The sequence below is a fragment of the Antechinus flavipes genome, chromosome 6 (assembly GCF_016432865.1).
Source record: "Antechinus flavipes isolate AdamAnt ecotype Samford, QLD, Australia chromosome 6, AdamAnt_v2, whole genome shotgun sequence".
Taxonomy (NCBI): Eukaryota; Metazoa; Chordata; class Mammalia; order Dasyuromorphia; family Dasyuridae; genus Antechinus; species Antechinus flavipes.
This window is the reverse complement of record NC_067403.1, coordinates 101,324,391-101,351,871: the sequence shown is the minus strand read 5'-3', so window position 1 is coordinate 101,351,871 and position 27,481 is coordinate 101,324,391. Positions and strand designations below refer to the sequence as shown.

Below are 27,481 nucleotides of genomic sequence, written 5' to 3'. Positions count from 1 at the left end.
TATGCAAGGAAATTAAACAGTCAATATGTGCCATTTTGTTAGTATTTTAAGAAAACATTGATTCCTTCCCCTATACAGATAAAAATAAATTCATTAAATATTTATGGATTCAAACCATTGCCTACACAGATTTAGTTGTGATCTGCATATACATTTGAGAATTGCATTTGCATTTTAGAATCCAACGTTACTCACTGTCATCCTCTTTCATTTATTTTCATTGTCTATTGGCTCATTTCCTATCGCTTATAATCATGCCCTTGTCATCTCATCCTAAAAAAAGCTTTCATTTGATCTTCCCATTCCCAGTAATTATTGTCCTATATCTCCTCCCTTTGTAGCTAAACTTCTCCAAAGGCTATGTGCAATAGGTGCCTCCATTATCTCTCCTCTCACTGTCTTCTTAATGAATCATTTTACAGAAATGGCTCTTTTCAAGATTACTAATGATTCTTAATTACAATAACCATTTTTCTCAATCCTCCTCCTACTTGACCTCTATGCAGCCTTTGATACTTGATCACTCTCTCCTCCTTGATACTCTCTTCTCTCTAGATTTTTGGAATACCACAGACTCATGATTTTCTGCCTTTCTATCTTAGCACTCTTTCTCTGCATGTAATTACTATCTCTATAATGATGGTTCTCAGATGTACTTTTATTCCCCCAAATACTCTGCTGGCCTCCAATCTTGAATTTCCAGCTACTTCTCAGACATCTCAAGCTGGATGTCCAGAATACATCTTAAAACTCCATATTTCTAAAATGGACTCATCTTTCCTCCCCAGCTCTTTTCTTGCACCCTTACTATCACTCACACCATTCTCCCCATCCCTGAGGCTTGTAGCCTAGGTGTTATCCTCAGCTGTTCCCTCTTTCCTTCCCTTACTCCCATATCCAGTCTGCTGCCAAGGTCTATAGATTTCCCTTTGCAATCTCTCCTGATGCTCCCGCCCTTCTGGTGTGGGCCCTTACCTTCCAGGTATTACCTCCCACCTAGATGTGGCAGACGGTGGGTCTCCCCATTCCAATCCATCCTCCTTTCAGCCACTAGAGTGATTTTCCTAAAACTTAGGTCCATTCATGTTGCCCTTCCTACTCAGAAACAAACACAGAATCCTCTGGTTGACACTCAGAACTCCCTCCTACTTTCCAGTACTCTTTACCTTATAACAACCGTACATCCCCTTTGGTCCATTGACACCAGCCTCCTGACTGTTCCACAAACAAAACACTCCGTCTCTAGTCTCTGGGCATTTTCTCTAACTATCTGCCATGTCTGGAAATAGAGCTCTCTACCACTCCTCCCTGATTTTCTTTAAGTCCCATAGAAATCTCATCTGTAGGAAGCTTTTTCCAACCTCTCTTTTAATTCCAGTGCCTTCATTCTGTTAATTATTTTTTATTTATTCTCTATATAGCTTGCTTTGTACATTTTTGTTTGTATGTCATGGTAACTTCTTGAGGACAGGAATTGTCTTTTGCCTCTTTTTCTATCCCTAGCACTTAGCACAACGCCTGGCACATAATCAGTGTTTATTATTTACTTGATTGAATTTAACTCTCTCTTTTTAATAGTTTTCTTATAATTGTTTTCAAATGTAAAGTTGCTTTTAGAGTACCTAATTTAAAAAAATTTGTTTTCTTGCTAGATTTTTACTTAATGAATGATTATGTTAATATTAATGTTCATATTTAATATCATTTTTAAAAGTTGTCTGAACTTATCTCTTTATTGAGCATAAGGGAGGTTAATAGTAAGATAGATGATATGGATAGGTGCTGAACTCGATTACTTCAGAAATTCCTTCCAACATAAAGATCTCAAGATAGTACATCACCTGACTTTTTTCTTTTATGCTACAGAACCTGCTATAGATGATTCTGTGCAACCTGAGTCTACTCTGAAGAAGTCTCTACAGCCTGAACCATTTTTTCACAAAGTTGCTCCTTTTGAAACCTTGAAAAAAGCTTTCTTTATTTCATCAAGTCATCTTACACACCAACAGTCTTTTCGCTCCCGTTCTGATTCACCTGCAAAAAGTCAAAACCAGAATTCATTGCTAATTGGACTTTCTACTGGTCTGTTTGATGCAAATAATCCAAAGGCAAGTATGCTAGCTAAATTATAAAATACTGTGATATTATTATTGTTGCATTTCTATTAATAGAAGTTTCCTTGAAAACCCTTTTTTTAAAAAAATCCCATAAATAAAATACATGAATGCCCTCTTCCACCCAAAATATTGAAAAGGATTACCTTTTTATTATATACAACCATCATTGGGAATCTGAAACAAGATCATTTTCCTATTGGCTTCCTTTTGTTAGAATTCATTCTATTGAGTTCACATTTCTTTAAAGACTCACACATATTAGGGTCTTTCCCTTATGTCTCCTTTTTATTCATTGTCACTTACCATGTTCTATCTTTTTAAGAGTAAGCTTATATGTATATATAATATACATTGCAATATAATGCAAAGGATTCACAACAAACTAATCTGAAGTGTCAAAGTGATTTAGAGCCAGTAAGAAATTCAAATCTGACCTCAGACATTGATGCATTTACTGTATGATTCTGGGCAAATCACTTAATCTCTGCCTGCCCCAGTTTATTCATCTAATTAAATAGTTTTGATAATTATACTTACCTTATACAGTTGTTATGAGGATAAACTATCTGTAGCACTTTGCAAACTTCCAAACACTATATAAATTCTACTGCTACTAATAATAATGTCTAGCAGCTTTCTTTTAATATTTTCCAAACTTAAAGCTATGTATCCTTGATAATTCTCAGCACAGAGATAATGCTTAATAAATGCCTGTTGATTGATTGTCACTAAAGAATTATTATTTTGATTTTCCTTGCCTATATTAGGTAGATTATATTTTAGTATACATATATAGTACATTACTTGTGTTTGTACATTTTTACAGAAATTGTCAAACAATACTTCCTCATTTATTCAGTAACCAGACTTTCAGCACCCTTAATTACTAGGACACAAGCTTAAACCTAGAAAACTTTAGTAGGCAAAAGTCTTTAAGCAGCATAAAAAGACAATCCTTGCATTTTATTTTTTAGAAGAATATAAATTACCTCCATGCCAGACCATTTTCTCTGACTTTTAGGTATAAAAGATCATTTATTTAACAACCCTAGTTACCGTTTCCTTTAGCCATCTCTAACTATTTTATAACTCACCATAAATTTACATTAATAATGGGAGATATTCACTGACAGGTACAAAATGTTAACAGTTAACTGAGAAGACAAGAAACATTCAGTAGAAAAACCTACTTAACTTTCTCCTAAAGTCTCAGCCCTGCCTCTTTCTAGCCCCTCTCCATACTAGTTTATACTTCTCACAGACCTTTTCACTATTCCTTTTGCAATCCCAATACAATCTCAGTAAAGTCCCCACTTTAACTTACCATGGGAATCTCCTGAGTATGTCACATTCCCTGCCATGTTCTCCTTAGGAAGTATTCCTTCTTCCATTTTTAACTCAAAGGGCTAGTTGGCAAAGTTGACATATTCTTTGCTTTCCTCTGTCACTTCCAGACCATTCTTCTATCTCTCTAGATGACCTTGCCTCTTTCAAAGTTCATATAATACATAGCATTCTCTCCTGTACTTGTAATCATTATGTGCTGGTCTTAAAAGTAATCTGTCTACTTTCTCAGTGAATTTAGTATTGAGTCTTTCTTTTGGGACTTTAATAAGCTTGCTGTTGCCATACCATACTCCCCTGCCTCCCTCCCTAATCTATAGATCAGGGGTCCTCAGACTATGCCTGCGGGCCAGATGCAGCAGCTGAGGACGATTATTCCCCTCACCCAGGGCTATGAAGTTTCTTTATTTAAAGGCCCACAAAACAAAGTTTTTGTTTTTACTATAGTCCGGCCTCCAACTGTCTTGAGGGACAGTGAACTGGCCCCCTATTTTAAAAGTTTGAGGAACTCTGTTATAGGTAGAGCAATACTTTTATTATTCAAATCAATTACTTTATAGAAAGCATTTATACAAAATGCTTTGGAAGTTTGGAGAAAGGAATGACTACTTTGGAGATAAGGGGATTTAAAGGTAGATTGAAGGAACCATTCAGAGTAGACCTGGTTGTGCCTTCAAAAATGGATAGTATTAAGGCAGATAGGGACGGAGTCAGGCCCTTTCCATTGGAAAAAGGCAATATGAACAGAGTTGAAAAAATCTAGCATGTTTAAAATGAAGAATATTCTAGATTTGCTGGACAGTATAGAAAAGTGTGGGTATTGAAATAAATTGGAAAAGAATTGTGGAGAACCAGATTCATGACTTTATTATCTAGATGACTGAAAGCTATGAAATAATGGGATTACATATGCAGTAGTGAATAGAATAGTAGACTAGTATTTAACACAATCTGATCTGTAAAATAGGGATCAGGATACTTGTCATATTTACCTCCCAGAGTTGTGAGGCTCAAATAAAATAATGGAGGTAAAGTCTTGTCAATGTTAAAAAAAAAGTCAGTTATTGGTTATAATGAGAGTAATGATAATGATTAGTGGGGCAGGGGTCCAGTCAGCAATACAAATTGCTGGGAAGATATTTCCACTCTTCATCAGAATAAGGGAATTCTGCATAAGAATCTTTTAATCCTTAGGTGTTTCAATTTGGAGGAAAAGGCAATCTACACACAATAATAAACTAAGGTAGGGTCTTCAAATTTTACCTATTATCTGTTAGTATGTAGATGTTATTGATTTTAAAAAGAATGTTCTTAATTTGGAGTCTGCAGAGTTTTCTCAGTATATATTAAGCCTTTTTTGAGAGTTCCAGTTTTAACTTTTATATTTTTAGATATGTAAATTTAAAATGCCTATAGAGGAAAATGTACAGAATAAAGAAAGATGAAAATAGGAAGAATAAAGATTTTTAAAGTTAAGATGATTTAATATAGACAAAACATAAGTAGAATGAAACTTTAAAGTACCTGGACTTTTTTGGAGGGAGTTTCTCAAAATATTTATTAAACTTAAAATATGAATAATTAAAAAACAATTTATTGAGAGAATATTTAAATAAAATCTTAAAATTTACACTATCTACCTTTTAGAGTAATAAATACATATTAAAATAATTGTTTATTTGTTCTGTATTGCTTTCAACTTATTTGTATCTTTATGGATGTTGCAATTATTGGCTTGTTTTTTCAAATATGATTGTAGTGAGTATGTGTGATTTTACTCTTCAATCATCTTGGTTTGCATAGTTTTGGTTTTAAAAATTACATGTTTTTTTGTAGTTTTTGTAATTGCCGTTTTATACAGAATACGAATATCCTGCATTATATCACAATTTTTCCATCTATCCCTCAAAGAATGGGAAATAGTTATTTCTAGTATTTTTGTTATTCCAGATAAAATAGCAATGAAGATTTTTGTATCTATAATGCTTTTCCTTAATATATTTAGAATATTGTCCCAGAAATATTAGAATACCTGTGCCAAAAGTTAGGATTTTTATGATTTTATTGTACATTTCTTGAGCACTCTCCAAAAAGTTTATACTAATCACTAGTTCCACCAATATTAAATTTTAGCATTATTAGCTGTTTTGTCAATGATGAGAATAAGAAAGTAAAGCAAAATTGTTTTACTTTGCATTTTTCTGTTTATTACAGATTTTGAGCATGTTCTTAAGTAGTTATTATTAGTTTATACTTTTTCTTTTAAAAATTGTCTCTTAATATCCATAGGAGCACATTTTTTATACTGGAGTTTTTTGGGTTTTGTTTTTTTTTTTTTTTCCTGAGGCAATTGGGGTTAAGTGACTTTCGGGTCACACATCTAGAAAGTGTCTGAGATCAGATTTGAACTCAGGTCATCCTGACTTCAGGGCTGGTGCTCTATCCAACTGTGCCAGCTAGCTGCCCCCTAGTGAAGTATTTTCTTAAACAATTGTATGAATTCCTTAAAGATTCTGAATGTAAGCTTTTTATTAGATATATTTAATAAAACATTTTCCCCAGTCTATTTCCTTTTTATGCTGGAGATTCTATTTCTTACTGTACACAGTTCTTTATCTTGGTATATTCAAAAGCTTGCATTTTTTTCTCCTGGAATTTATATATATAGGGATCATTTACAAACCACAAAACTAGAATAAATTGATCAAAATTGCAAAAAAAAAATTTAGCAAAGACATAAAAATTTTAAGTTTAGACCACAAAACTAGAATAAATTGATCAACATTGCAAAAAAAACAATTTAGCAAAGACATAAAAATTTTAAATTTAGTTTTAGGACCTTACATAAGAACAAACTTTTTTGACTAAGGGCTTTGTATTGTTGAAGTTCTTTGGACAAATGAAAAGGCCAAACTGTAAATGAAGAAATAACATTTAGTGAACCTTGTGTCTGGTTGTCTTTCTTCTCTGTTTTTTTGCAGATACTTGGTAAAAAGTCTCTTGTTTCCATGATACTCTCCACTTATATTTTGCTTATTGTTTAACTGTAAAGATATATCATACTTAGACCCTGGACCTCTTAATATAAGTAGCCCCTGGCCCATCCTGAATTTTTTAGGTTTAAAAAAAAAAAAAACATGGGAAGTAGGGTGGAACTGGGAAAAAGGGACTAATTATTTAGAACATGTGAAATAATAAGCCAGTAAAAACCCAAAGTTTTTTGCTATTCATTTAATATTTGGGATGGTCTCCAGATTCTTGGGAAAATGGTAATAGATGATAGATATGGATATAGGTACATTATTTTCATGAAACTGTTGGAATTTGAAGTTGAACCACTAAAAATAAAGCTTTTTTTCATATATATGCATATATATGTATTATATATTTTGTGTGTGTGTATATATATACACACACACACACACACACAGTCTTTTTTTTCTTGCTAATTAAAGGGGGAAAAATCTCTTTTATTTTTTAGATGTTGAGAACATGCTCCCTTCCAGATCTCTCTAAGTTGTTCAGAACACTGATTGATGTTCCCACTGTGGTAGATGTGTGTCAAGACAGTCTTGAAATAGAGGATACTGAAGATGAACCCATTAAAGAAGCAGCTTCTGATTGTGAAGAGATGTAAGCACAGAGCTGTTAATGAATATCATAAATTATGTAATAATAACTTCATTGATCTGAGGGGAAAAGGACTTCAGTCTATAGATTTATTCTGATCAATGTTCTGAAGTCAACTTCAGATTCATATTTTCACTATTTTATTTTAGTCTTTAGTGGACTATAAGCAAAGTATAAACCATTATTGTCATATGACAGGCAGGAAAACTATGCAGTCTCAGACTGAAGTCAAATAGTAAAAGTGTCCAAGACTAGAGGAGTCGTCAGACTACACGTGTAATGCAATAATGAGTTAGGATGCCATGTTTTGTTAACACTAAAAGGACTGGAATTTAGGAAAGCCTCAAAGGACCAAACAGTTTTTCTCTTATCCATAAAACAAAGAAAATAGAGATAACAAATTACAGAAAAATATTTGCATCAGTGTGCACCCATGGCCATTCTAGTGGAACCCTTCTGGAAGCAGGTGATTGATAGGGAATTTCCTCAAGTTCCTGCCATAAGAAGTTATTGAAGCAACAAGAGGTGATTAGCCTGGAGAAAAAAGGGCTAGAGGAACATAGAGCATAAATAATTAAGGACTTTCACAGAGAAAAGAAATTACATTTTTGATCCAGTAGATTAGAAGCTTCATGATGACAGATGCTGTCTTTTGTTTTGTTTTGGTATCTCTTGGGCCTTCTTGCACTTAAAAATCACTTGAAAATAAATGCTTCCAGGGAACAATAATGTTCTATTAGAAAAACTTGTTTTGAAAATTTTTTTTACAATTACTATTGCCAATTATGTTTTCCCCACATTTATTCTCTCTCCCCTTTCACCTTGTCCCTCCTCAAAAGTGTTTGGTTACTGACTACTCCCTCTCCCAATATGCCCTCTCTTTTATCATTTTCCTCTGCTTTCCAGATCCCATTCCCCTCTTATTTTCCTATAAGGTAAGGTAGGTTTCTATACCTCTCTTGAGTATGTACCTCTCTTGACTATGTATGTTATTTCATATTTGAGCCAATTCTGATGAGAATAAGTTTCATTCACTCACCTTCTCCTTCACCTCTTCCCCTCCAGTGTAAAAGCTTTTTCTTACCTCTTTTTTTAAATGGCAGATAATTTGCACTATTCTACTTCTCCCTTTCCCTTTCTCCCAATACATTCTTCTCTCACCCCTTTCATTTTACTATTTTTTTAAAAAGGATATTATCCTTCATATTCAACTCACACCCTTGCCTTTTGTCTATATGTTACCCCTTTTAATTGCCATAATAATGAGAAAATTCTAATGAATTGCAAGTATCATCCTCCCATGTAGGTCTGTAAGTAGATAAACTTCTTAAGTCCCTTATGATACCACTTTCCTGATTACCTCCTTAAGTTTCTCCAAAGTCCTAATCCTCCTAATCATCCCACTACTTCACACAGCCAACCAACGAAGCATGATATTCCGACCAGTCTCTCAAACCTTATTCTGAATTCTCGCTGCCAACTTAATCACACTCACATGAATTGGGGGACAGCCCGTAGAACAACCCTTCATTATCATCAGCCAACTATCCGCTATACTCTATTTTTTTGTATTTGTATTTGAAAATCAGATTTTCCATTCACCTTGAGTCTTTTCATCACGAACGCTTGAAAACCCTCTATTTCACTGAATGTTCTCTGGAAAATGATAAGCAGGGTGCTCCCAGGGAAAAAAACCTGGAAAGTTCTTCATGAACAAAGTGAAATATACTGTATACAAAGTAATAGCAATTTTTTGGGATGGTGAGCTGTGACTGTTATTCTCAATATTACAGTCATCCATACCTACTCTGAAGGACTTAATGATAAAAATCCTATCCATGCCCAGAGAAGGAATTAATGGAGTCTGTATATAGATTGAAACATTCTCTGTTACTTTCTCTGTTCTCTCTTTATTTTTAACTTAATTTTTCTTGAGGGTTTGTATTTTCATTAGGGTGGGCGATCTGTGTTTTCTTTCACAAGTTGGCATTTATGGAAATGTTCTGCACAATTTTGCATACATGTGGTTTCTTAATTGTGGTTGAGAATAAGGGAGACAACCTAGAACTTATAAATCTTAAAAACAAATGTAAAAAAAAAAGTTTTGAATGTAACTGTGGGAAAATATTAAATAAAGAAAGAAAAGAGGGCGGGGGGGGAGAGGGGAGGGGCGATGCTGATGGAACTAGATTAGATTGTTTGCCCTGAAGAGCAAAACTAAGTAACCATGGGGTAAAATTCTACAGAGTATGTTCAGGCTTGACATAAGGGAAAAAAAATTCTAATAATTAAAAATATCCTTAAGTGCAATAGATTAGCAAGAAATGGATGGCCACTTCACTATGTTGTCTGGAGGAGATGCTAGAGGAGGTGCAAATTGAACTAGAGGACCCAGATATCCTTTCAGAATCTATGATTTTGTGGTTCTAATTTCATTTCATTTGCTTCACTGCTTTTCAAAACTTTTCCTCTTATTTTTAAAATACCTCTCCTTTTCATTGAATCCTTGAAGTGCTTTCTGCTTTTGACCTGTGGGAAGTTTTAGGGATGCTTTTGTTTGTTGTTTCTTCTCTTTTATAAAATAGTGGTAGTATTATTGATATTGCAATATCATAAAAAAATTCTTAGGGTTTATGTCAAAATCTAAATAAAGACTAGTTAAGTTTATAGTTTTTAAAACCTTTATGGAAAATATTCTATTGAGTGAACAATAGGCAAGATTTAAAAAAACAAACAAACAACTTTTATTCTTTTATACTTATTAGTTGATAACAAAACTTCAAGTTATCTTTGTTTTCGAAAAATAATTTGTAACAATAATGATGTATTTTGAATATTTACTGTCTCCATATGAAAAAAATTCTCTTTAGTATTGCTTTTAATTCACTTTCATTCACTCAATAGTCCATGTGATCATTCCTTACTAAATTTGCAAAATCACCTAAAATATTACCATGTTACAAATTAGACATGTTCTTTAGGATGTCAAATGACAAGGCAAAGCTCCCTTTATATTTAATCTGCTAAAATATTGTAAGTATTTTAAAACTTAGGTAATTATTAAACTGATATTTATTGTAATGTAATTTCATTAAGCAACTAAAATTCATTTTAAAGGGATCAATTTGAAATATAACAATACATAGAATTATGTTTTGCAGTTTTAAATTTCAAATCCTTTTTAAAAATTTGATAGAATGCTACATATTATGTAAACCTTATCAAATTCACTATTATTTTGTATCGTCATCTAAGCTTTCTGCCTACAAGTGAATATGACTTTAAATTGTGGAACTCAAAGAAATGTGATCATAATGTTCATTTTGATGTTTTGGTTTTTAAATTTCAGGATATTTGGGGAGGCAGACCCAGATTTACAGGAGCTTCAGGCCTCTATGGAACGCTTACTTCAAGAACCTAATGAAGACTTTAGTGAACCTGGTGAACCACCTAACGAAGAATCTAGTGAAGAAGAAGAAACCGTCGTAAAGTCCATCACCGAAGGACAAATAACAAATGGCACAGAACTTGCTGATGAGGATGATAACATAAGCAGCGAAAGTGCTCTTAATGAAGAGTGGCATTCAGGTAAGAAATAAAACAATATGATTGTTAGTCTCTTTTGAAGTATCAGCTTAAAACAAATGATTTTTAAGAGAAGCATATTTTGGGGCACCTAGATAGTACATTGGTTAGGGCACTGTGATTAGGAGAACCTGAGTTCAAATTAGGCCTCAGACACTTAACACTTCCTAGCTTTGTCAGATCGCTTAATCCCTATTGCCTCACACAAAAACAGAAAGAAAGAAAAGTTAAGTTCATTTTGGGAGAAAAGCAAAATTTGGATTTAGATTTCTAAATCTAAAAATTTGTTGGGGCACTGGGAAAGTTTTTTTTCTCCTAAAATTTAGGAATATCTTTTTTTGGACAGTTATCTGTAACTAATCAAGCTGGCTCCCAGTTGTTGCTTGATTTCCCTCTCTGGAGAATGTTTTCTTAGAAACTTTTCTTTCTCAATTTACTTTAAGACTGTATTAGTCTATTTTCTAGTTAACTGTTCAGTTAACTGACTATATGCATTAATAAGTTTTTAGTTTTGCCTTTTTAAATAGCATTTTTGTCTTTTGCTAATGTTTTCAAGCTTTCTTCAATATGTGATTTGAGTAAAAGAAAAATATTGAACCCAATATCATATTTTCCTTACTGCTTTCCTAAAATTTTAATAATGGGAAATTTTTTTATATTTGGCTTCTCTTCCATGTTACTTTTTCACATAAGGGCTCATTTTTTTCTGCCTAGTCTAAAAATGATGCCAATAATTAAATTTCATAGCAGATATTTAGAGTTGCTAAATTGAACAAGGCATGATATTGTTTTCTTTTTTTATTGATTTAGTTAACATCTTTATATATATATTAGCATTTTATTCTGATTGTTTGTTTTTTAAAGACTCTTCCTAAAGTAGATTTAGAACTAGAAAGAACACTAGAAAGTACTTGTTAGCTCAGAAAGTTAAAGCCCTCATTTGATAGATTTGCCAAGGTAATGAACAGCAAAGGTGGGATTTGAATCCAGATCGACTTATTCCAAATTCAGTGCACTTGCCAGTGATTATGTCACATTATTGCTAATGGTATTAAATTATTAATGACTATAATTTTTTAGTAGTGAAAATAGTCTTGTACCATTATTTGTACCATTTTTTCTGGAAGAAGTAAACTTATTTGACTGTTAGGATACAAATCATTTTATGCCTGACTTTTATTGTTTTGGTCATTAAGTAATTGCCTTTTTTTTCCCCTTTGCTAGATTACAGTGATGGAGATATTGCCAGTGAATGTGGGGAATGTGATAGTGTCTTTAACCATTTAGAGGAACTGAGACTTGATCTGGAGCAGGAAATAGGCTTTGATAAATTCATTGAAGTTTACGATAAAATAAAGGTTGGTAGAATGGTGATTAAATTTACATTTTCTGACAGTCCCAAAGGACTCATGACGAAAAATGCTATCTGCCTTTAAAGAAAGAACTGATGATGTCAGAATATAGACTGGAACATTGTGTTTTTCACTTTCTTTTTTTCTTTCTCTTTCTTTTTTTTTTTTCCTTGTTTTATTCAAGTATTCTTTCATGAAATGACTAATCTGAAAATATTTTACATGATTGCAGAGGTATAACTTATAACAGATTTCTAATCTCAGGAAGGGGAAAGAATGGGAGGAAGGGTTAGAATTTGGAGCTCAAAACTAAGTAATATGAACAACAACAAATGTTAAGTATTTTTTACATATAATTGGGGGAATTAAATTATTAAAAATAAAAAATTTACATTTGCCTCTGAAATGTATTCTTTAGATGTACAATTGAAACATTATTATGTTAATGACTACTGAAAATATTCCTAACATTAATTAAATTAATCATATTACTAAAAGGTAATATTTAAGTGTTGGTTAAAATTTTAGAATTGTCATTTCATATAGGCAATACATGAAGATGAAGATGAGAATATTGAAATATGTTCAACAATAGTTCAGAATATTCTGGGAAATGAACATAAGCACCTCTATCCTAAGATCCTTCATCTAGTCATGGCAGATGGAGCCTATCAGGAAGGTAATAATTGTTTCAAAACTTTTTCTTAAGTATCAAATGTCTGCTTTTAATGTATTTAATTGGAAAGGTACTTAAGATTCCAAAACTAAATACAAAATTTGAATATCTTTAGCCAACTAGAAAACTATTTAAATTCATTTTATCTCTTTTAGTAAAATGTATATTTCCCAGGATCTGTGAATTCCTCAGTGTGAGTATTTCTTTTACTGATTCACATCACAAGTTTTCTGTACTTTAGAAAATAATATTCATGAGTTTCTGTGGCTGAAAAAAATATCACTCTTTGGACAACTTGGAGAAGTGTCTATAAATTTCACTGAGCTTGTTCTTAGACAACAGCCTGTTACTAGGACTTTACTTTTAAAACCTTTTTTGCTTAGTAGATTTATTAGATCATTTGCATCCTTCAACCATCATTTACCCTTTTCTTGTGGATACTCCCCTCTGTAAATTTATGACACAACTTTCTCGTTTAGTGTCTCTGTTCATCACTATCTTATTTAAATCTTATCATTCTCGTGAACCTAATTATCATCTCTTTACAGTTGATTCTTAGTTCTGTTTATCTAGCTCTAGTTTCTTGACTTCTAATCTCACTTCACCAACTATTTATTGTACTTCTTGAACTGAACGAAAACAGTACAACTAAAATAGAAGATTCCATATGAAACTGAATGTTTCATATACTACTTGCTTTTATTTTAAAATACATAATAAATTTCATATGTTACTTTGAAATTTTTTCTAGTCTGTATGTTTTTCTGAACTTCCATCTGTTTTCTTCTATGTATTTATAAAAAATTTTCAAGGATTTGGTTTTTTTTTTGGGGGGGAGGGATAATATTTTCAACTTCCTTCTACAGTGAAAAAAATAACTTGTAAACCGATAAGCATCCAAAAGTGAATTGAATTCACCCAGTGGTCATATCCAAAAATGTGTCTCGTTTTGCACCTTAATCTATTATCTCTGTCAAGATGTGGGTTTTATGCTTCATCATTAGTCTTTTGGAGATGTAGATAGTTGGTCATTGCATTGATCAGAGTTTAAGTCTTTTGAAGTTGTTTTTCTTTGCTGTTTCAGCGCTGGTACAAATTTTTATTCTTGTTCTGCTCATTTCATTTTGCATCAGTTTATGCAAGTCTTTTCAGATTCCCTGAAACCATCTTTATCTTCATTTTTTATAACACAGTATTCCATTTATATTCATATGCAGTGATTTGTTTAGCCATTTCCCCAATGATGGGCAACAGTTCATTACCACTACAAAGAGAACATATGTAGATGTTTGTACAGAAAATATCTTTCCCTCTTTAATTAGTTATATTAGTATCAAAAGATATTTATAAGTTTAATAACTTTTTGAGCATAATTCTAAATAACTTTAAATCATGCCTGGGACAATTCACAGCTCCACCCAAAGTACATCATTTTACCTATTTCCCCACAATTCCTCCAATATTTGTTATTTTCTTTTTTTTGTCAACTTAGCCTATCTGCTAAGTGTGAAGTAGAGACTTGGAGGTGCTTAATTTGCATTCTCTATTAGTGATTATGTAGGTGATGTGGCTATGATTAGCTTGAGTTTCTTTCCTTAAGAATTTTTTGTTCTTATTTTTTGACCATTTATCATTTGGGGAATGGCTCTCATAAATATGAATCTTCCCTATGTTGCAAATGAATAGTTTTTGTCAAATAGTGAGTTCTTACATTGATAGCTAGGGTGTCCTTAGATTTAATGAATACTTAATTATTAGATTCCTTTGCTTTGTTGTATACCTCATTTGTATCATAGATCAGGGCTTCTTAAATTTTTTCTATTCATGATCCCTTTCACCTAAGAAAATTTTATGTGACCCTGGGTATATAAGAATACAAAATAAGTACACAAATCAAACATTTACCAATAATAAATCACATTTTCACTATCCCCACATTCAGTTATGAGACCCCCTTTGGGGTCGTGAACCAGAGTTTAAGAAGATGGGACATAGATCAACTATTCTTTTTTAAGCAGTACCAAATTGTTTTGATGATTATGGTTTTGAAGTATTGTTTGAGATATGCTACTCTCAGATTCTCTTCATTCCCCATTTTTCCATTATTGCTCTTGAGATTTTTGACCTTTTGTTTCTCCAGATAAGTATTGTTATTTTTTTAACTTTATAACAATCAGATTGGCTAAAATGACACTGAATAGGTAAATAAATTTAGGTGTATTATAATTTTTATATTTACTATACAATTTAATGAATTATTGTTTCAATTAATTTCATATCTGCAGAAAGCAGTAATTTTGTGTCATGTTCTTGGTTTCTTTTTTGTTTATTCTTGTATGTCTTGTTGTCAATGGATAGCATTTCTTCATCCTTATATTATTGGAAAGAATGGTTTATCTTCATTGCATAAAATGCCGTGCCTTGGTTTTACAATCCATGATTTGATATGTTTTTTTTTTTTTTTTGAAAAAGCTCCATTTAAATATAAACTGCTTGCATTTATGTTTTTCCTCCCGGGTTATTTATACCTTCTGAATTCAGTTCTCCCTGTGCAACAAGAAAACTGTTCAGTTCTGCACACATATATTGTATCTAGGATATACTGCAACCCATTCAACATGTAAAGGACTCTTGCCATCTGGGGGAAGGGGTGGAGGGAGGGAGGGGAAAAATCGGAACAGAAATGAATGCAAGGGATAATGCTGTAAAAAATTACCCTGGCATGCGTTCTATCAATAAAAAATTATTAAAAAAAAAAAAAAGAAAGAAAGAAAAGAAAAAGAAAAAGCTCCATTTATTTAAACATTTCTAATTTATTTCGTGGGGTTTTGTTTTCAATTTTGTTCATCTTTTTTATTTTTAGGATTTCTATTTTAGTATTTAGTTGGAGTTTTTGAATTTCTTCAATTCTAGTTATTGTATCTCCAAAGTATGCTCATAATTTAAAACGTTCAGATGAAAAGATTCCCTTGACCCTGGAGTAAATGACTCTTTGGGGATTCAACCCGCAAGGGCGAGTTTGGTGAGAAAGTAGATCCAGAGGAGACACTTCATTTTGTATTGATCTTGTATTTACTGTATGTTGTTTTGTCCCAGTAGTGCAGAATTTTCTTAAAGACAGGGACCATTTCATTTGTCTTTCTATCTCTAGTGCCTAACATAACAATGAGCACTTAATAAATATCTAATGGTTGACAAGTCTCTGTTGTGTTGGTGTAATTAGGTAACAAAATGTATTTGCTCTTACTGCACAATATATTTATGTTTATTGAAGCATTATTATCCAGTAAAGCCTGTGGTAAAAATTAGAATTGTCTATGGGATAACAAAAATAATCCATCTACTCTCTCCCAGTATTACATTTTAAACATTTTTCCTTTCTCACTACAAGAATTACTCACAAGCAACAAATGAGGTAAAATGAATATTATCACCTTTTATTAATAACCATAGTGAAAGATTTGGTGATAGAGAACAACTAATAATCAGAGCAAGAAAAAAAATGGCATGTATAATTCAAATACTGACTAATCAGCTCCTGAATAATAGTAGGTTGGAGACTTTTTTTAATGGCTCAGAACCCTCAGAACAGTGGTATGCCAGTTTCAAAATAGCCGTTTTCTATACTGCCCTAATTTTAGACTGTTCTTTTGTTATATCCACATTATAATCCACTTCTCTGATTTTCTATTACTAGTTTTGTAATTATATTTTGCTTTTGACATTGTATGCTGCCTTTTTGCTGTCATCCATATTAATGATAAGCTATTTACATAAGAATTCAAATCTCTTCAAATGAAGTTCTTAAATCCATTAAAAAAAAAAAAACCACTGCCTTCCCTATTAATTATAAATGTGATTTTTAAGTACCAGTTTACTTTGATTCTGTCTCAGACACATATTCATAAATATTTTCACATCTTTAAGAGTCCGTTTAGGGATTAGGTCTTAAAAAGAAATAAAAGCAGGTACTGCTTTCTTGTCTTCAGGATTTTTGCATTTTTATTTGAATGCAGCAGTCCAAATTAAAGAAGTTAATATTAGAAATATGAATTACCATATGATTTTATTGCTTAATTCTTAAGCTTCACTACAAAGTGAAGAAAATAAAGTGACTCAGAAGTTGATGTGAAGGGGAAAGTATATTTAAATAGCAATACAAGAATATGTTTTTCCCATTATTATTTATTTATTTGGTTGTTTTGCTGGGGCAATTGGGGTTAAATGACTTGCCCAGGGTCACACAGCCAAGAAGTATTAAGTGTCTGAAATCACATTTGAACTCAGGTCCTCCTGACTTCAGCTCTTAACTACTGTGCCACCTAGCTGCCCTTATTTTTATTTTTATTTTTTTACAGAGGCAAAGGTGTATAAAAGAAAAAGTGCTAGATTTAGGAGGATCTATATTCAGATCTTGGCTCTGCTATTTAATAGATAGAAAGAGACAAAGCACACTTACTGTGGCTTACTATGTTCCAAGTACTGTATCAAATGCTAGAAGATATAAATACAAGAAATCAAGAAGGTCCTTACTTTTAAGGAGCTTATATTCTAATAGGAGAAGCTGGAAAACAAGGTGGGGTGGGGGTGGGGGCAGGTAGAGCACTCAGGAGGTAGAAAAGTCTGAAACATAGAGTGAGTAGGGATAAAATTAACACAGCTGGAGTCCTTCAGGTTATGGTGATCTTCCACTATTAGGGTCACCTCAGTCTTCTCAAAGAGCAAAACTCAAGGTGGAAGTGGGGAAGGCAGTGGAAAAACTTAGGGAAGTTGTCTAAAGAGTGATTACAATTACTGCTCTCCACGTATACCTTGAAAAATTATCGGAACTTTCTTAGGCCTCAGTTCCTTATCTGTAAGATGCAAGTGTTTATAGCTTCCAAAATCCTTTCCAGCTTTAAATCTATAATCTTATAGTTCCAAATTATCAAATCATTACATTGAAAATATAGTGGGAAGATGACCAGTGTTTTTAGGCAGAGAAGAGGTAGATCTTAATCTTTTTAGGATCTTACTCAAGATCTTGACGTTTCATATGTAAAGTACATATTTCACCCAGTGCTCAGAACAATGATCTATATCTGTATGTGATAATATACCTTGTAAGTGATTAATGTTATTGAATTGAATGAATGAGGGAGACAGACCAAATAAGACACATACACAAATATATGCATATATGTAAAATTTTATATAAATATGCATATTTACACACACATATATAACTTCAACTATAAGATATATTTTAATTTTTTTTCAGTCACATTTATTTATCAGTGTTGGGGTGATAATTATAAGTGATAACTATACTTACTTTACTATCTTTAAAATAGCAAGGCTGACCCCAGCCTATCCACAATGATTCTCGTCTGTGCATATCCATAAATCCTCCATGGAGGAACATTCCATAAAACAAGAGCTCACTTTCAAGGTCTGTTCATATGCCCATTATCACTCTTTAGATTCTGCAGTTTTCATTAATGAAAATAAAACCTTATTCCATCTATTCTCCTTCAGTCTCATATCCTCATCTCCCACAACTGTCTCTTGACTACCTGAAAAGAATTGTATTAGATTAGTTCTTTGCTTTGATACATTATTTTGCTTTTTGTGTTTTTTTAAGAGATAGCCAATTTGATGCTATTGTAATCATATATGTAATGTCATCTTCTTGTCTTTATTTGTTCTTTTAATTTGCTCTTTAATTTTTACTTTAATTTTAGCCAGTCTAACTGTAAATCTTTTTTTTCTTAAATGACTCCCACATGTGTGTAACCAAAATATTTCTTGTCTACTAAAAATGAAATTTACTATATTCTTAATTTATTGTTCCAGATTTTCTGTGTCTAATACCTTCTGACTTGCAAAGAATGTATTCGTGACAAAATCATGAATCCACTGAGATAGTTCTACTGAGTTTCAGGCATCTTTTGTTCCTTAAATTTGAATTATATTATTTTCTCTCCTCTTCCATGCCCATCTTTGCATTGAAGTCAAAACCTTTCAAACATTATGTGGGCTTGGTTCAGATAATCACAGAATCTTCCACATTCCAAAAGACCTCAAAAGATATTGTTTAATTTCTGCTTCTAAAGTCTTGAGTTTCTCAGCCAAGACTTCATGATCCTTGATAATCTCAACACGTTCTTTTTTCATCCATCTGTTTTGTTTTGTTTGGCTTTTTTCTAGATCACTGTAGTATTCTTACTGAGAAAACCCTATTATTTTCAGTGTGTAATTTTATCTACAAACCAGCCACATCTAGAGAATATTATTTTTATTGACTTTGTCTAGAACTTCATCTGAAGTACAGGCAAACATTTTTAAGTGAATACTTGCCACAACAAAACTGAAAAGTAGTTATCCAGTTTTTGCTTCTAGACCTCAGGAAGGAGGAACTCCCTACCAATCCATTTCACTTGAAATTGTCCATTTGCGAAGAAGTTTTCTCCTCATAAACTTGCAGCTTCTGTGTCTTTTTTCTAGTTTTACCTTCTGGGGCTGGGCAAAACAAGTTTATTCCTTCTTTTATCAGCTTTCTACTATCTAAAGACAGTTATCAAGATGCATTCTGAATCTTTATTCTGACCTTGTTGGATTCTTTCTCATGATCCTTATATAACTTAATCTCAAGGCCTGCCAACTATTCAGGATACATTCTCCACCTTATGGTGGATATGTTCAGGATATGTTCTTCATCTTATCAGTACTCTTCCTATAATTTAGTGTGTATAACTGAAAATGATAATATGGAATTCTATTTACTTCCTTAATTTCTTTCTTATTTTGTGGTTTGATTTATCTAGTTCTGAGAGAGCAGCTCTCTTAACTTCTCTAGCAATTTGGATGCTGTACTATTATATATATATATAGTATTGCTATTACTTCATTATCTCTTTTTTAAATAGCTTTTTATTTACAAATATATGCATAGATAATTTTTCAGCAATGACAGTTGCAAATCTTTTTGTTCCAACTTTTTCCCCCACCCCTTCCCCCAGATGGCAGATTGACTAATACATGTTAAATATGTTAAAGTATAAGTTAAATACAATATATGTATACATGTCCAAACAGTTATTTTGCTGTATTACTTCATTATCTAAGGTACCCTTTAGTAAGATGTAATTTCCTTATCTCTTTTAATTAGATTTATTTTTGCTTTTGCTTGATCTGAGATCAGAATTGCTACACCTTTTTTTTATTTCAGCAGAAGCATAATAGATTCTGCTCCAGCATTTTATTCTGAATATATCATTGCTTTAAATGTGTTTCTTGTAAACAATATATTGTAGGAATCCAGTCTGCTATCTGCTTCTGTTTTCCATTTTCCTAATGGGAGAGTTCATCCCATTCACATTTCCAGTTAAAATTACTAATTCTGTATTTCCTGCCATCTTGTTTTCCCCAAATTTTCTCTTTCCTTTCCCTCCTCCCCAATATTTTGCTTCTGCCTACCGTCTCCCTCAAACAACCCTCTCCTTTTGCAGCCTTTCCCCCTTTCTTGTACCTTTCTCCTCCTATTTCTGTTCTCCCTTCTGTTAGCCTGCCCTTTTCCTTTCCCTTCCTACTTCCCTATAAGATGAGACAAGCTTCTCTATGAAGCTAAATTGTCTGATATTCTCTCTTTGAGCCAAATCTGATGAGAGTAAAATTCACACAATGCTCATTCCCCCTCTCTTCTTTCCCTCAATAATAATGTCTTTTTTGCCTCTTCATGAGATGCAATTTACACCATTTTAACTTCATTTTCCTCTTCTTCCAGTAGAATTCCCTTTCCTCCTCTAGTTTCTTTTTTTATATCATCACAATAAAACCAGATTATACCTACACACATATCGCCAGAGTTAAATAAATCATCTTCCATTATAGGAATGTGTTCACTTTTAAAAGAAAGTTAATTTTTTTCTTTCCTTTTTACCTTTTTATGCTTCTCTTGAGTTCTGTATTTGGAGATCAGATTTTCTATTCAGCTCTGTTTTTTTCATCAGAAATAAATGAAATTCACTTGTTTCATTGTATGTCCATCTTTTTTTTTCCCTGATAGGTAATGCTTAATTTTGCTGGATTGTTGATTCTTGGCTGCAATCCATTCCTTTACTTTTTGGAATATCAGATTCCAGGCCTGAAAGCTACTAGATCCTGGGTAATTCTGATTGTGACTCCTCAATATTTGAATTATTTCTTTCTGAGTAGTTGCAACATTTTCTCCTTGATCTGATGATTCTTGAAATTTTCATTTTGGGGTCTCTCTCAGGAGGTGATGAGTGAATTTCTGGTCATCAGGGCAGTTTTCCTTGATGATTTCTTGGAAGATAATGTCTAAACTCTTTTTTTCATTGTAGTTTTCAAGAAGTCCAATAATTCTTTGATTGTTTCTCCTGGATCTGTTTTCCATGTTGTTTGTTTTTGCAATGCGGTATTTTATATTTTCTTCTATTTTTTTTTTTTGGGGGGGGGGAGGGGTTGTTTGATTCTTGAAGTCTCATTGAGTCATTCACTTCCATTTGTTCAATTCTAATTTTTAGTGAATTATTTTCTTCATTTAGCTGTTTTATATTCTTTTGCATTTGGCCAATTGAACTTTTAAATGAGGTGTTTTGTTCATTGGATTTTTTTTTCCATTTCACAGATTTTGTTTTTCAATGAATTGATTTCTTTTTCAAATCTATTTTAGGAGTTGTATGTTTTTTCCATTTTGTTAAATTTATTTTGTAAGGAATGATATGATTTTTCTATTTCAATAAATCTCTTGTTTTTTAAACAGTTTTCTTCAGCTAATTTCTGTTTCCTTTTCCAAACTCTCTTGCTAAGTTCCCCATTTTTCTTCCAACTCTCTTTTAAGATCCTTTTTGAATTCTTCCAAGAAAGCCTTGTGAGATGGAGACCAACCCTTATCACCCTTTGGGGCTTCATCTGGAGATGATTTGCCTTTAGGATCCTCAGGGTTTGAGGTCTGTTCTTTTCTTTCTCCATAAAGGCTGTCTGTGGTCAGGGTTCTTAGTAAGTGTGGGGAGAGGGTCTTTCCCAGAGGACGGAGAGCCTCGGAATGAGAATCAGAAGGTCAGAGATGCATAGTGGCAGCGAGCAGGCAACACCTGTTGCAAGAACTAGCCCCATGCAGGTGTGCTCTATTACCTTAGCCTCAGTTTCGCTCTCTTAGAGGTAATCTGATGTATCCCATTGGTTTTGAGAAAGCAAATTTCAAAAAATTCAAGATTCAATACCTATCTTTTGATAGGTAGGATCTCAAAGATTAAAATGCTATGGAGGAAATCATCCTAGAATGAATGGGAGAGTCTCAGAAACAACATTCTGGAGAGACAAAGGGAATTGATCCCAGAGAAGAAAAATGAGATTTGTTTAAAGAAACTAATGTACATGCATAAAAACTCACTAACCAACTTTGGGGGAGGAGGAAGTACAGAAAGATATCATTCTACATTGGTTAAAAAGTGTTTCCTCTTCTAAAAGCTCACTACATTAATGAAATCATAGGGCCAATCCTCTACTCTTTTCTTCCAACATAGCTTTAAAAAAATTCTTTTATGCTTTCCTTAGCTTCCCTCAACTGTTTCAATTCATTGTGAAAGTTAGCATTCCTGCAACTTTTTTTAATATTATGCCATGCAAAGAATTGAAAATCAATTTGGGGAATAGCTGAAATAGAATTGTGATAAATACAGAACGGTTTCGGAAAAACCTGGAAAGACTTTAATGAATCTTTACAAAGTTAAGTGAGCAGAACCAGGAGAACACTGTACACAGTATCAGCAATGTTATAAGTATAGTCAAATGTAAAGGCTTAGCTACTCTGATAAAGTGATCCAAGACAATTTCAAAGAACCCATGATGAAAAATGTTGTCTTTCTACGAAGAGAGAACTGATAAATTCTGGATGCAGATTGAAGAATCTTTTTAAATTTTTCTTTATTTTTATTGTTTTATTTTGCTTTTTTTCCCAATATGCTCATAAGGAAATATATTATGCATGATCTCACATGTATAATCAAAATAAATTGCTTGCCTTCTCAAGGGGAAAAGAGGCTGGAGGAAGAGAATTTGGAAGCCAAAATTTTTTAAAATGATAGTTAACATTTTTTTACATGTTATTGGGAAATATTTAGCAAAATTTTTAAAAAATAGTTTTGAAATGAAACACACCATCCCATGCTCTTATATCCATTTTTGTTTTGTGGCCTTGTTTTTACCCTTCTTCTAGGGAAGGGTAAATGTGACCAGTTTCTTCAAATAATCTTTATATGATATGAATACAAGGCTTTCCATCATCCTGGTAATTCTCCTTCGAACATCTTCTAGTTTGTCAACATCTTTCTTAAACTGTAGCCTCCAAATTGTTTAGCCTGAAGACTCAAAAGAACAGCTTGTTTTCAAGTAGTTGAAAGAATGCCATGTGGACAAGGGATTAGGTCTCAGAATATAGAACAAGAAGTAAATGGTTGGAAGATTCAGAGAAGCAAAATGAGGTTTGATGTCAAGAAAACCTTCCAAATAATTAGAGTAGTCTAGAAGTGTAATGGAGCCCTCCTGCCCTAAAGTTCTTCAGGCAGAAGCTGCATAAGCACTTCATAGGTTTGATACAGCAGTGATTCTTTTTGTGTGTGGATTGTGTGTAGAAAGCAATGGCTGCTTTTCAGCTCACTGTCTGGTGCCGCCCTCTTCTACCCTTAACTGCTAGAGTCCTTCTCTCAGAAATTAGTTTGAATATTTTTTGTCCTCTTTGTAGTCATGTTGTTTTCCTTAATAAGATATAAGCTTTGAGTGCACAGACTGTTTAATTTCTGCCTCTGTATTTAGCACAGTGCTTTGCTTAGAATTGGTGCTCAGTAAACATTTATTGAATGAATGAATGGCAGTTTTACCTATGAAATGCAAGAAGACCTAAAGAAAAAAAACAAAACAAAAACTAGTCCTGGGTAGATCCTTTGACTGATGAGGGAAAATTGACAAAAATAACAATTTGGGGTAATGAATAGAGAACTGACCTCAGAGCCAGGAAGCCTTATTTTCAAGTGCTTCTTGTGGCAGACATTGGCTAGGTGATAGGTCATTTCACCCCTTGGTGCTCTAAAGCAATTATCTTTAATGGTTAAAAAAGAAAAAAAGGTACCAATCTTCTTTCATAGAGGGAGTATCCTTGACCAGGAGCTCTTGTCTACTAGAAAAACAGCAAATCTAGTCCCTCTGCCACACAAGATGAGGAGACATCAATGTGCTTCAGTCCCTCCCCACAGAAGAAATACCTACATTCCTGAACTCATTAATCTGTTAAAATATAAATACTGAAGATTTTTTTTATTTATTTTGTATATCTCTTTTATCTCCTTGGTCAAACGGTAAATTCTTTAAAGAAAAGAGGTCCTGTCGACTTTTTTTTTGTAGTCTTGGAAGCACTTATAGTACCACATACATAGTAAAGTTTTAAGACAATTAAAATTATGACAGCTACATATCACACTCACTTGAGTGGTCCATCTCTCCTCCACTGCCTAACACTTTCTAGGAAAATATCAAGTTACTTAAATTTGCAACTAAGACAGTTTTTCCTTGCCAGGATCTTGACAGAGACCAAGAGCCAGTATGGGGACAAAGTGGCAATAGGGAGCAGCTATGATGAGCTATTATAGAGGTACCAAAGAAGGCAGAAATCAAAAGATTAAAAGGTCAGCTCTTAATGCTGTCAAATTTGCAGCAATGAGAAAGGTGCTGCAGCATTTTTAATATTGTTAGCCACAGCAAGGGGTCATTTTAGGATATAACCAAGCTCCAAGAACGTTAAATAACAACAGTGTGATTCAAGCTTTCTGAGTAATCAAGGATAATGGCAAGGTTTTCTCACAAATAGCAGAGCAGTTGAGTGTCAGGCTGATTAAAATGGAGAATTACTAAGAAGTTAGAAGCCTGATCTCAAATCCATCCACACTTGTCTTTGTATAGATAAGCAGACATAGGCTTAAGCATAGCTAGAGAATACAGATTGGACATGCTTGTTATGTTCTTTTCTATTAGAATTCTTTTACAAATGTTTTGTATTTGATGTATAAAAGAGTCATTAAAATGTTCCTCCTCTTCTGAATTATTTTAGAAAATGAGCTCTTAAAATATTAAACCATTTTAACTTAAGAAAAACATCAAAATGATGTTTCAGGGCAAATAATGTTTTTTAGTTTCTCATTTTAGAAATTTATGAAAGTTAGATAAGAAAAATCTTATTACTGAAAAAATAATTTAAATATGGTGACAAGGTTGTTATTTAAAATTAGGTTAAAGAGAGGTCAATTTAAAGTGTTAAAGAAGTAATGTAAGATGCAGATCGTGTACCACAAAACTGACTTGGTTTGTGCTTGCTTTATAGTTTTGAAGAGAATATTGTCTTGATACTACATGTCACATCTTAACTGAATTCTGGATTTGGACAAACTAGTGTTGTGTAAAGTTAAACAATCAGTCATTTAGCTGAATACCCATATTTCCAATGCTTAATTTCTTTTTTCTCTTATTCCTACAGATAATGATGAATAAACCTGACTCAGGATTTTCTTTTGCCTATTGATATGGGAAATCATTGGGATTCTGCCCAGCAGAGTAACAAGATTCAATCAAAGACTCTATAGAATAAGAACATCACTACTAAGATGGGCATGCTAATTGCATGAAGGAGCCAAGAAAACATGCCATTTTAAAATTAAAATATTTGTGCTTTGTGTATTTTCTTTGTTCCTTTAGTTTAAACTTAGTTTTTGTTCAGTGTGTGTGTGTGTGTGTGTGTATCTGTGCGTGTACAGAGACACATACACATTTCATGTCAAACCATTCAAAGCTTAACAGGGAGCCTGGGCCAGGAGTGGACTTAAAATTTTTTGAAGAATATTTATCATGAAATAGATGGCATTAACTCCTGTGGTATGGCTGAAAAAGAATGATCCATATTGTAAAAAACTTGCCTGTCACATTACATTCAAGTACTTATACATTTTTTTTTCCTCAACAAATGCTAAAAGGCGGTTTTTGGTGTTTGTTGGGTTTTTAATGAGCTAAATAAACTAAATTAAATAATCTTGTTAGGATCCCTTTTTGAATACGTAACATTTTTGAGAATGCAGTTTGTCGCTTAATCTATATTGTAACCAAAAAATATATCTTTTCTCAACAGTTTCACCCAAGCCAACTTAATAGATATAAATTGAGGCGCTGTTTTAGAGATCATTGAAAGGTTTGATTTCAAAGGATAGATGGAAAATTTTATTCCTTGATGTTCAAAAAATACAACAGTTTCTTCCAGTTATTTTTTATAGAATCCACAGAAGTACTTGGAAATTTGCCTGTTTTTGTAACAATGACCCAACATATACCTTAAAAGCAGCATCCCTCTCCTTTTCATCTCTCATACACAGTTGCTGGAAGGACGATTAATAAGAAGAAACAATGTCTCCAATCCCCATTTTTACTTCTATATAATCATTTCTTGCAATCAGCATCTCAGTGGGAAAAAAAGATCATTTGATAGTTTCCTCTCTTGCTTTTCATTACAAGAGGATTCAGGTTTCACAAAGTCAAGTTGTTTTTTTCTTTGAGATGATGGCCACACAGCACAATCTCTACCTGCAATAGGGCTAAGAATTAGATAGCAAATATCTGACATCCAGATAGATGATGTTTAATCTTTGAGCAAAGGCAGCCTGATTGGCAAAAAAAAAAAAAAAAAAGTCTGAGTTTAAAAATACAGTCTTGACAGCAGCACTGTGTTGAAGTTATTATGTATGTTATTTTTAACATTCAAAAATAAATACTTGATTTTTGTATATTTGTTTACTTTTGTGAAGTTACTATTAAATTTTTTCTTACCTACCTGAAGGATGCCTGGTACTGTTTGTCTTGTCTTTATTGATACTATTCACAATATGTTTTTTCTAAAGAGCTATAAACACTTTCTATGCCTCATCTATAATTTTACTGAAGTGATAATACATTCTCTTTTTATACATACTTATAAGTAATCTTTTTGCTATCAGATAATTAGATTTTTTGGCAAATGAGTTAAATGAGAACTTGCACTCTATATTTCAAGTCTTGAGAATCCTAAAAGCTGTGATTATGTTGTGATTTCAAGTAGCTAAGTGGCTCAGTGGATGAAGTATTGGGTTCTGCAATCACAAGACCCAAGTTCAACTCCCATCTCCAACAACTAGCAGTGTGACCCTGGGCAAGTCACTTAATTACCATCTACTTCAAGTTTCCTCAACTTTAAAGTGATGTTAGCATTAGGGCTAGATATTTTTTCTAGTAATTTCATCTTTTTCTAGCAAAGGAATAGATCCAGAGAGATTCACAGTCACAAAGAACTAAACAAGACTGAACAATAACATGTTGTTGGTATTAATAAACTTAACACTTTTTGCTGAATTTAATAAAAGTGTTACATAGTAGTATGGTTATAATGAAAATTCTCCTTTCAAAAAGTAATGAAATCTTACTGGGGATAAAGATTAGAAATATTTATTTGATATAGGAATTTTCAGGTGAATAAATTGTTACAAATCCCTCCTGTGCAATTGACAGTCTTAGACTTCTAAAATTACTAAAACTGTCGTGTAGCCAAGTTTGTATGAGAGACATGACAAACCCAGGTTTTCCTAGCTTTGAGACCAATTCAACTGTGCAAAATGGTCACTAACAGGTTAATTGGAGGAAGGAATAATTTCTATTGATGAGAAGTATGAATTGACATGTACCACCAGCCCCCTTTTTAATTACAA

At 32.9% G+C, this 27,481-nt stretch overlaps 1 protein-coding gene across 8 annotated transcripts in view; it reads left to right on the top strand.

Moving 5' to 3' along the window:
* The window catches only part of NEK1 (NIMA related kinase 1), a 155,588-nt gene extending 129,009 nt beyond the window's left edge, over positions 1-26,579 (top strand). For all 8 annotated transcript variants that reach the window (XM_051966368.1, XM_051966366.1, XM_051966365.1 and 5 more), the window contains 6 exons: positions 1,867-2,108; positions 6,943-7,094; positions 10,441-10,679; positions 11,901-12,034; positions 12,575-12,707; positions 25,234-26,579. In XM_051966368.1, the coding sequence (XP_051822328.1) occupies positions 1,867-2,108; positions 6,943-7,094; positions 10,441-10,679; positions 11,901-12,034; positions 12,575-12,707; positions 25,234-25,247 (914 nt within the window). In that variant the 3' untranslated portion in view covers positions 25,248-26,579. The remainder of the gene's footprint in view (positions 1-1,866; positions 2,109-6,942; positions 7,095-10,440; positions 10,680-11,900; positions 12,035-12,574; positions 12,708-25,233) is intronic.
* Positions 26,580-27,481: the final 902 nt, after the last annotated feature.